Genomic DNA, 11,135 nt, shown 5'->3' with positions numbered 1-11,135 from the left:
TCAGGCTGCACTCCCTGCCCTGGACCTTCCCTCCTTCTTTTGCTGCCTGTCATGTCCTCCCACGGTGCGGACGCACACGAGTCTTTGGTCTGCCAGGCCTTTCTCCTCAAGAAGGGGAGCCTTCTTGATCTCCTCCAGTCTTTCAAGGCATAGCTCAGATTCCACCGCCTTCCCAGACCTGCCTTGGCTTTCCCCTTCCTGTTAGAATCATGTCGTCATCCTCTGGGCTCCCAAAGGACTCAGTGGGCCTCCTCTAACACCGACCCCATTGGATCGGGCCATCTAGTTGTTTGTGAATCTGTCTGCACTCCCCACAGGATTTTAAGCTCTCCAGGGCAAATCCATGTTTTATTCATCTTTATATGCCCAGTGCCTACAACATTAAAAAAATCTGAATTGGATTAACCTAGGGAAGAAAACACCTCTGGGCTACTTGGACGAGCTCCTTCAAGCAGGTGGGACAGATGCTTGTGAGTCCAGGACCCTTGGCAGAGACATCAAGGAGAAACCACCCCTCCCTGTTGTTTTCCTTATCTCCCTTCCATCTCTTCCCTCCCCGTCCCAAAAATACATATAAATATACGCGACCCCCATCCTATAAATATCCCTCCGGGATCAAGCTGTGCGAAAGTTTTGAGACTCTGATTTCATGGCACCATTTTAAAATACAGTCCTTGTTACGGTGTTTGCTCGCACATGAAATAGAATGTTCCAAACATTGCTGAGAAATGCGTGCATTTCATATGTGGGAAGACCGATTTGTAATGGCTTGTGCATGTGGAGAGAGCCCTGAACTATGCGCCGGAACCATGGGGTATTGGGATTGCCTCAGGAACGAACTGACTTTGTGGCATTGACGAGACTTTTCTGTCCTTTGCATCTCTGCTTTGCCTTCCGTGAAGTGAAGGGTGGGGCAGCGACCTCTAGGTCTGTCCAGCTCCTGAGTTCTGGGAAGTTCTGATTCTTACGTTACTTCGGGGGAGAAGGAGAGAAGCCATCTTCAGATCACGGCGTTGTTTATCCCTTCTCTTCTGACGAGGCTGAGAAGGGTCCAGACCCCTAACATCGAGATCCAAGAAGACTTGGAAGTTCCGTGACTCACTGTAATAAGGGAATACTTGTCTCCATCTTGAGGATCCCCAGAGGAAGCGACCCCAAAGGTGACACAGACAGACCCTGCCCGGATACTTTTCTTCCATCTCCATCCGGCTGCTGAAGTAGCTGAGACAGCGACCTTGCTCTAGTCCCCACAGAGAGGCCGTGGATGCCTGTCACTCTTTGCATAATCAATTACTGTGAAACTTAAAACATCTGGGTCCTTAATTACAGAAGAAAATAAGACTCTTCTTCAGTGAGGCCTGGCAAGGATGGTCAATTTAAAGGGTTTGGGGGACAGATTGGGGTCCGCTACTCAACGGGCTCGCAGCTGAGTGATTCCCGTATCTGTTTCCCTGGGTGCCATCCTGGACCCCGCCTCCTGAAGCTTCGACTCCATGCACGGGCAATCCCCTGTCTTGTGCCCGGGACGATGAGTCCTTCCAGCTGGACTCCTGGTGTCTCGCCTCGGAGATGAATGTCCTCATTTCCTGTCTCCTCCTCTCCGCTCTCATGGAAACAGTTAGCTCACGAGGTTAAGGAATCTGGATTTTGTCCCAAGGGTCCTCCACCTTCCCCAAGGGCTTTCAGTTGTGGCAGTATGTGGTCATTCCTGGATTTTCAAATGATGGCTCCGGTTATGACCAGCAAGTGGATTGGAGCAGGCGGCCAAAATGGGACACGAAGACCCCAAGGAGGACGTCGTCAGGTGGTTCGGGTGACAGGTGATGGTGGCTTGGGCCAGGACAGGGACTGTGGGGCTGGCTAGGGAGCAGATCGGAGAGGTGACCGGGAGTAGAACCCCTGAACGTGGGGCAGGAGGAGCAGAGAGCAAGGAGGAGGGCCCACCTCGCTGGCTGCAGCAACTGGGCGGGAGGTGGGGCTCCTCACCGAGCCAGGAAGGGCTATGGAGGAGCCGGTGCCAGGGACGAAGCGGGGAGGGAGACAGGGCAGTGACGGGCTGTGAGGGGCGAGAAGAGCGCACGGAAAATCAGGCACTGGCCTCTCTTTAGCCTCGTGCTTCTCTCCTCAGAGGCCAACTCACAATTCTGTCTCCGCTCCACAGACACCATCCTCCAACAATGTTCTGAGCCTCAGAGCACCTGTGAAATCACATCTCAGCAGCAGTGGGAAAAACACAGTGTTGAGGTTCAGGGTTGGGCTGGATGAAGGCGTGGCCCGGATCCACCCATCTAATCCTGCCGTGCAAACTTCTACATGTCGCGACTTCTCTGAGCCTTGGTTTCATCTTTTCTAAAATGAGACTTTTGGACATGATGTCTAAGAAAGGTCTCTAGTAGTTGCCAAATGGTCCAATTCTTTATTACTCCATAATTCTCTTTGCCAAGGCTACATGGTGTGCATTTCAAAAATGCACTGGTCGCACCAAACTTCAGAAGCACTGAGTACATGGCGTTCGGTGTGCGGTTACATGGCAGTGCTTTTTAATTACTTGACCTGAAGAGTTAATATAGGCTGTGGTTAAACACAGAGCCAGGTTATCTGAATTCATATCCCATTCAGCCCCTTGCTAGGCGTGTGATCGTGGCAAATCACTGAACTTCTCTGTGCCTCGGTTTTCCCATCTGCAAAATGGGCTCATGATCATCATGACAGTGATATGAATTAATAAATGCAAAGCACGTATTCAATAATTACTATCTAGAGCAACCACTCTTGGGCTTCACTTTCTTCTCTGTAAAACGCGATTGCTCTCATTACTTATTAATAAGAACATGGGGGAAATGAAATAAAAGCATGTATCTCCTTAAAGCATGCAACACAAAGCCTAATTCTTGGTAAGCTCTCCATGGGTGTGGGTAGATAGCCAGCCCGAGAGCCATCGCGAGGACCTGGTTCCTATTCCCTTTCCAGTTTCCAGGGCACAAGCTGAGCCCTATGTCCTGCATGTGCATCTGTGGCAGGAGACAAACCAATTAAGTGCTGTGCTATTCTTTCCTCCTGGTGTTTGATGAGCTTTTACTCAAAAATAATACCAAGTTTTCCCTTAGTGGTTTGCTTTCAAAGTAGCATGATGTGCCTTGTCTCAGCGGTTTCCATCCTCCACTGAGTCCTTAAAGGTCTGTTTCTCCCCAGGACAGTTTTCAAGTAGAAATAAACATGCTGGCCTGCTTTCTCCTGAACGTGACATCGAGTTTCCATTTATTGAAAATGAGTTGAAGGAAAAAATGAAGAAAGGATCTCACAATTATGCTTCCCCCCTCCCCGTGTTCTTTTAAACACATTGCTCCTAGCAGAATCTGTGTTTGCCATGAAATTCTGCAGCTTATGAAAATTTCATAGCAACGCGGGCCCAGAGAAGAGTCAAAATTGATATTTGACACTTAGCACAAATGAAAATGTTCCCGGGGAGGAGAACACTCCACAGACCATTTATTCCAGGCATGCATGAATATGTGCTTGATGGAGGAAAAGGTGAGGCTCGAGGAGTCAGAAGAGAGAACCATATGGTGGGAGCTATGGGTCCAGAGTGCGGCCAGTGTGACCCGAAAGCACGAGAAAGCATGGCGGCGAGTCCTCTGCTCTTTGCTTCGGCCCCCCCTGCCCCCAAACCCAGTCTCTCCGTGATTATAACGAGCAAACGGCTGATCTGCATTGAAATGAACTAGAGAAGAGGAAATGCAAACTTTTCAACTGCCTTTCATTTCAGACTTAACTGTACTTTTCCACCCCCCTCTGACCTGCTCTTCTCCCTCAGCTGCTGTTGTGAATTATGTGCATCAGAAAAGCAGTGACTCATGCTGCAGAGGCTTGAGGAAATGTGCGGCTTGATGAGGAGGAAAGAAGGTCTGATACTGATGGCAAAAGAAAAAGGAGAAGAAAAAAATGCTTAATTTTGTATCACATACTATAGGCTCAAGTTCTTTGCAGGCACAGCCTTTGAAGAGTCCATGGCGAACCAAGGTGGCGGAAGCGAGCATCCTCTCTGAGCTTCCTCTTCACTCATGTGTCTCGTTGGCGGCCACCTGATCTGATTTATGGTAAGCGCCATGTAGAGCAGAAATGCGTTGCCAGGAACGATTGTGGGGGTCAGGTGCAGACAAGACTGTGAGAACATCCATTCCTAGGCCCTCATCAGATATGAGGTTTTCTTCTACGGCCGGCGTCATTCCAGGGGCCTGTGTCCACTTGCAACAGTCCATACAACCTTCTCAGTAGCTACCTTACATAGATTTTGTCCTGGTCTTGGTCTCTCCCCTCCCCCTGCTTCAGAAAACGAAGCTTCAGAGGCAGGCACCTCAGGGTCCGGTGGTGATTGTCTCGCCCCACTAAGCCCCAGGTGACCCCAATTGAGGGTCAGTTGCTGAGTCACTGTATTTGGTGTAAACTGTCCCCTCCCACGGGGTGGTGGTCCCTCAGGCTAACAAAGATCACCTGGAAATAGATTCAAGCGTGCTTCCCCGCCCAGGCGCAGCTCAGCACTCTCTGCAGAAGGCACCTAGAAGCTGGCAAAGGCGAGGAACAGGGCCTCCCCTGGGGCCCTGCGGACACCCTGGTGTCTGTCAGCCTGGTGAGACCCGCTTCAGACCTCGGCCTCCCCAACTGTAAGGTAAGACATATGTGTTGCTTTATACCACTAAATTGGTGGTAATTTGTGATACGGCAGCACTAGGAAACGAATACTCAGGATTCTTGATAAAGGTACCCCAGGCCCCCTCGTTTTGCAGATAAAGAACCAAAGGCCCAGGGAGTTTGCCAACTTGGATGAAATTGCGTTGCTAGCCAACAACAAGGAGCGATTTCTTTATGCTGAACACAATTCTTAGCCCGTGGCGCGTATCCACTCGTGACGTCAGCTGAACCCTAAGGCAGCGGCTGCTGTTCTTAGCCCCATCGAACAGATGAAGATACTGAGGTCCAGTGATGTCAAAGGCAGGAGGTGAGTCAGCGGGCTACCAAGAGTTTGCACCCAGGTATTTCGGAAATGACTTTATCCCCTGGTTTACTAGTGAGCTCCTGGGGAACTATCCCACGCCCTGCCAACCCCTAGTCTTAACTTTACCTCATCTCATCGCACCAACCCTGGGAGGTCTGTAGGTTCTTTCCCTTCTGAGCCGAAGCCAGCAAGGCACAGGGATGTCCCTCCCAACTCCCACGTCTCAGCAGCTCCCCGTCCCCCTCCCCCTGCTGTGGCCGTGAGAGACACACAGAAGAGACATGACAGGGTGGTTTCTGCCTTCAGCCAGCTGCTGCATTCTCTTGGGTTACATTTGGGAACTGGAGAGTCACTTTTCTCCAGTTGGGACCTCATGGCAAGACTGTCCCTAAGGCTTCGATCAATAGCTGTTGGCTGTCTGGAGCAAGCAGACATTGCACAGGGCAGAACAATCCAGAGCGCTTCCCCGCACAGGCGCAGCTCAGCAATGTCTGCAGAAGGCGGCTTCAGGAGCTGGGGTCCTGCGTGGAGGACATGCAGTGTATTGAGTCAGACTGTATATTTATTCAGGGTGGTCTGGGGGGGGGGCACTGGTGGAGACTGGGGAGGCAGAAGGCCCCAGCCGCTCCTTGATGTCACCAGTTTCCCAGTGAACCAAAGTCCGAGGCAGCTCGGGAAGAGGACGACACAGCACCTGCCACCAAGAAGCGTCCTCACTATTCGGACACACAGTGAAGCAAACCAACGAACAAACAAGGACCATCTGGCTGTGGGCCAGAGCAGCCTGAGGGGTGCAGGTGCACGGGGCTGGCCCCATCCCTGTGGCTCCAGGAATGCCTCACAGGAAAATGAGATTTCCAAGCACGAGTGGGTGGGCGAGGAGGGAGTATGGTGCCTGATGGAGAGAAAAGCATGGTGAGGGACATGGGCCAGAAGATTCAAGCAAGCCTATCTGAGGACCGTGAGCCAAGCAGGTTCACTGGCGGAAAGGACTCACGCGGGCACCAAAAAGTCCTTCGGTTGGTTATCACTGAACCATTCATTTATTCAACAAATATGTATTGTTCGCCCGCCCTGTGCCAGGGTGGAGGGACCCAGCAGTAAAGAAATCATGTGCCCTAAAAGGTGAGGGCCGTTGCCCTGATTCGGGCTCCAGCCGTCCTGCCCCGCGTTCCTGGCAGCCAAGCTCTGATCTTCAATCCTGCCTGCCGAGAGGGATTCCCATTTCAGGCCATTCTTCCCGCAGACACGGCCCCCTGCCCTCCCCCCGCCAGCGCCCAGCTCCTCGGACGCGGGGCCGACATAGGAGCTCCGCTCGAATCAATTACGGCCTCACCATCTTCATGCATAAAACATGGCACAGGAGGCCGGGAGAGGCTGGGCCCCACAGTCCCGCGCCACAGCGCCTTCAGGCCAGTGGGGAGTTCAGGGAAGGAAAGGAAAAGCAAGTTATAAGATTAAAGAAGTCAGCGGAAGCCTCAGACACAAAAAAAGAGAAGAGGGTGTTTTTTTTTTTTTTTTTTTTTTTTTTTGTGCACTTGGCCTTGTCTTCCGTATCGCTGTGCGCCCACGCCCTTTCGCTCCCCGCCATGAGAAGGTTTTAGAAGGTTCACCTTGGGACCATGGTGCTACCTTCTCGATTGCACTGGATCAGAAACAGGCCATGGAGGGACCGGATCCGGAGGCGGCAGCTCAACCGTGAGTGTCCCAAGGGTGTGGCCTGCGCCCCTCCTCGCTGCTGGCCTGCCTTCTCTCCACCCTCCCCACACGCTCCTACCTGCCCCCTTCTCCGTTGTCCTGGGCACCCTCTCCTGAAGGCCTTCGTTTTCCTCTTCTCTTCCCGTTTGCTTCCTGCAGCTCGATCCTAATTAGGGGTAACGAAATACACTTTGTTTCAAGCAGCGAGAGGGCCTCTTTCTTTCTGCATCTAGATGGAAAATTCAGATATTTATACCAGTCAAGGCGTTGTGGGAACTGGAACTTTCGTTTATTGGTGGTGGGGGGGGAGAACATGCCGCGTCTGAATGGAACAACCATATAGTTAGAGTGGGTCAAACGCGAGGGAGTCACATTTCCTTTAAAGGACCAGTCATCTGTTTCTTAAATGATCAGACTCACGCTGAGGTTCCCCTTGAGTTGACAGGAACGCTAACCAAAAGGGAGATTTCGGTGTTGAAGTAATTTGAGAAGGAAAAAGCATTCCAAATGTATGCCCAGACCATTACCCACCAATAAGTAACATTGGCGTGTGTCTGTTGCCGGAAAGGGTAATTTACGTCAGATGTCAGCAAATTCACACACTCAGCCAGGCTAGTTTGAGAACCACAGGGCGGTTTTCACAGCAGTGAGGAACGGCTCCCTTTCTTCTTTGTCCTCAGAAAAGCAACACTGAAGCCATGATGACAAACTACAACTGACATGTGGCCTCAGCCTGAGGAGGCAACAGGGAGCGGTGGGGACTGTGCTGAAAGGGGGGAGCACATGTCCTCCCGCAGAAAGGCACCCACTGTTCAATGTTATCAGATTGCTTTCATGAGGGATGGAGGTCTAAGTTGCCAGGTTTCCTGAATTTTCCAGAAAAGCAAAAACATGCTAATTTCTAAGAGCTCTCAAGTCTAAACCCTGGCTGTGAACTCTTTAAATGCTAAATAGCCGATAGGACGCTTGGATGCAGGATGGGACTACTGTGGGCCACGGAGCCCTGGTTTCAGGGCCAGGTGTTGCTCTCATTCGAGGCCCATCACGGGGCGTTATTTAAGTCTAGTTATATGTTGACGAGATTTACATGTTAGAAGACCCTGGTGCGGACAGATTAAGAGGAATGAGTGGTTTAGGAACATAAATAACACAGTGGTGGTCTACTAGCTTAGGGGGCCAAGCTGGGCTGGTTGGGTTTCAAATGGCACCCCACAGACGAGCAGCTGTGCCCAGCAAAATCTTTAATACAATTAAAGAGCTGTGAGCAATTTTCAGAGAGCCTTAACCTTCTTATTCATCTGCTTCTTTCACCTGAGCCTACTTGAGTTCAGATTTCAGTTTCTGCCTCCCTGGGGAAAGGGCTGTGGTCCCACGGGTTTCGGACAACACCTCTGCCATGGCTCGTGTCACTGAGAAAGGATGGATTGGTCTGTGCTGTCTCACAGTGAGGTGGCCAACCCTCCACAAACAAGAATTTGGGGCAAAGACCTGTTTCGTTATCGCGATTTTACTTGAGTGATGAGACTAATGTCTGGGCCTCGGGGGAAGGTTCCTGCACGGGTTTACTATGAAACAGTGATGTGTTAATAAGTGCTTCCTCCAAGTTTGACATGAGGCAGGCCGGTCCCGACCTCATTGGCATAAGCATCTGAGGAAGGAGGGAATTCTGACTCTCCTCCAGGCTGGTCAAGAGCCCTGCCGGGTTCAAGGCAGCATGAGTCAGAAATAGCAGGGGATCAAGTGACTTTGTTTTGGGTTGATTTTTTCCAACTCATGGAACACCTGTGCATATTTGAATTAGAGGCCATGGAATGAGAGGCCATAGAAAGGGAAACAGAGTGAAGACACCGAAGAGAAAGAATGATGGAGAAGTGTCTCGCTGCAAACACCAGGCTAGCCCTCGGCATTGTTCTGCAATTGCTAAGCTCTGTCTTTGATAACTTTTTAAAAAAATGTTTTATTTATTCATGAAAGAGAGAGGCAGAGGGAGAAGCAGGCTCCCTGCCTAGCAGGGAGCCCAATGTGGGACTTGATCTGAGGACCCTGGGATCATGACCTGAGCCGAAGGCAGCCACTTAACCATCTGAGCCACCCAGGCGCCCCGTCTTTGATAACAAACATCCCCTTTCTCTGAGGCTTTTCTCACAGGTCAGCGTCCCCTCTGACTCAGAGACCCAAGAATAACCCTTGGGGTTTTTCTGTCATTGAGAAAAATAAGTTAATAACCCTTTTCTCCCCAAACCACAAAGGGACTGGTGAATGGCAATAAAAGGGCGACGTGCCACCACTTCCGTGCCCGGGCAGGCATTGCCAATAACCACAGCTCAACTGCGCTCTCCCAGGCTTGGAATCCTTTCTGAGCCAGCTCTGCTATTTCTAATCGATTAGATTTGCCTCAACAGCCAAAACCTGCATTTGTATTCCATTGCTTTGTAACAAATTACCACAAGTTTATCGTCTTAAAACAACACACATTTATTACCTTGCAGTTTCCATTGGTCAGGAAACTGGGCATGAATTAGTGAGGGGTCTGCCAATGCTGCGGTCAACGCGTCACCCAGAACCACCATCTCCTCTGGGGCTCACGGTCTCCCTCCAAACTCAAGGGTTGTTGGCAGAATTTAGTTCCTTGTGGTTGTAGGACCGAGGCCCTCAGCAACTGAAGGCTCCCTGCTGTTCCCTGTCGAATGGCCCTCTCTACAACATGGCAGTTCTGCTTTCTCAAGGCCAACCCGGAGAGTATCTGGTGCTGCCTGTAATCTCTCCTTTAAAGAGCTCTCCTGATTAGGCCAGGCCCAGCCAGGATAATCTTTTGATTCGTTCAAAATCAACTGATGAGGGATTTTTTTTTTTTTTTTTAGATTTTATTGATTTATTTGACAGAGACATAACGAGAGAGGGAACACAAGCAGGGGAAGTGGGAGAGGGAGAAGCAGGCTTCCTGCTGAGCAGGGAGCCTGATGCGGGGCTCGATCCCAGGACCCTGGGATCATGACCTGAGCTGATGGCAGGCGCTTAACGACTGAGCCACCCAGGCGCCCCTGATCAGGGATCTTAATTAAAATCCTTAATCTTTGCCCATATGACATAGCCTAATCATGGAAGTAAAATCTCATCATATCCACAAATCTTTCCCAAACTCTAGATAAGGGAATTACATGAACATATATATACCCGGGTCAAGAATCAAGGGGCCATCTTTGGATTCTGCTTATCACAAAACCTGTCATCCTTGCAATAGAACCTGGATTTTGAGCTGCTGGAAATCTTTTTTACTTTTTATTATGAAAATTTTCAAACATACAGAAAAGTAGAGAAAATAGCACAATGAATCCCATATACCTATCACCTAAATTTAACAGCTGCTAACATTTTGCCATATTCGTTTCATCTTCTTCCTGCCAAAGTATTTTAAAATAAATTGCAGACATTATGACATCTCTACTCTAAATATTTTAGTAAGAGCATCTCTAAAAAGTAAGGTCCTTTTTCTACATAACTGCCTAATAAAATCAATGCTCCTCTAATATTATTCAACACACAGTCCATATTCCAATCTCCTCAAGTAGAAACCAATTCTGAGCGTGTTCTGTATGCCTCTAACTCTCAGCAAGATGCCTGGCACCTAGCGTACTCCGGAAAGGTTTAAGTTCAATCAAAATTATATCCCTGTTAAAAGCAACACTCCCAAAGTCCATTTTCCCTTAGTGCCCCTTTCCTTTTCTTTTCACTCTGGGTGTCTGTAATGAGATATTGATGTTATTTAGAATCCATAGTAGTGCAGGATGGAACATAATGGAGCCAAGGGATGAGAGCTAGAATGTGTTACCCTTCTCAGGGATGTTTGCATTTTTAAAGGGGCCACCAGAGAAAGACCCAAACACGTGATGGGGGCAGACTGAGGAGGGGCTCATCCCATGCCCTGGAAACCCTATCCGGCTGCTTACCTGACACCCCCAGGTAAAGAGGGGTATGAGTAATAGCGCAGGGGGCACTTGGACTCTCTGAATGCGACAGCAGTGTCCGGGCAGTGAGAGGGAGCTGCTTCGAACCTTTCCTTCCTTTACTCTGCCGACATTAGGAGACATTAGGGAAAGGAAGCCTGGCAAGTGTATCCACCTTGAAAACTGGGAGATTGGACTTCTTACAACCTCTTAGCTACGGGTCTGTGGGCAAGTCACTCGACCTCCCTGGATGTCCACTTCCTTCACCATAAAAGGGCTATCATAAGGGTTCCAGCCTCGTGGTGCTACTAGGGGATTAAGACCTAATTGTGTCAGCTCCTTGCATAGTGCCTGGCGTGATGGCTGTTGACATCTGAGAGAACTGAAATGGTGGTGATGGTGACACGTGGGACGGCACAGGCGGGTCACCAGTGCCCCCACCATGCCTTTGGGCTGGGGGAAAGGCCGTGCTGGAGAAGGGAGCCCCTTTTCCTCAGCCT

At 50.0% G+C, this 11,135-nt stretch overlaps 1 protein-coding gene and 1 long non-coding RNA gene across 4 annotated transcripts in view; one reads left to right on the top strand and one right to left on the bottom strand.

Moving 5' to 3' along the window:
* Nucleotides 1-6,013: 6,013 nt before the first annotated feature.
* LOC141370109 (uncharacterized) lies at nt 6,014-7,206 on the bottom strand. The gene is made up of 3 exons (XR_012373864.1): nt 6,948-7,206; nt 6,771-6,857; nt 6,014-6,198 (listed from the first exon to the last, which is right to left on the bottom strand). It is a non-coding gene; the product is annotated as an uncharacterized lncRNA (long non-coding RNA).
* Nucleotides 6,547-11,135, top strand: part of RIPOR2 (RHO family interacting cell polarization regulator 2) — a 223,248-nt gene continuing 218,659 nt past the window's right edge. For 2 of the 3 annotated variants that reach the window (XR_003211904.2, XM_025890888.2), the window contains exon 1: nt 6,547-6,691. Coding sequence is in view for 2 of the 3 variants with exons in the window: in XM_025890888.2 (XP_025746673.1) it covers nt 6,616-6,691 (76 nt within the window). In the remaining variant the exon portion in view is untranslated. The remainder of the gene's footprint in view (nt 6,692-11,135) is intronic. The other variant, XM_025890885.2, reaches the window with a different exon arrangement.

The sequence above is a fragment of the Callorhinus ursinus genome, unplaced genomic scaffold (assembly GCF_003265705.2).
Source record: "Callorhinus ursinus isolate GAN/ISIS: 27379988/994484 unplaced genomic scaffold, GSC_fseal_2.0 scaffold26, whole genome shotgun sequence".
In the NCBI taxonomy this organism is placed as follows: Eukaryota; Metazoa; Chordata; class Mammalia; order Carnivora; family Otariidae; genus Callorhinus; species Callorhinus ursinus.
Note: the sequence above shows the minus strand (reverse complement) of the source record. Positions and strands in the feature narration are given on the sequence as shown.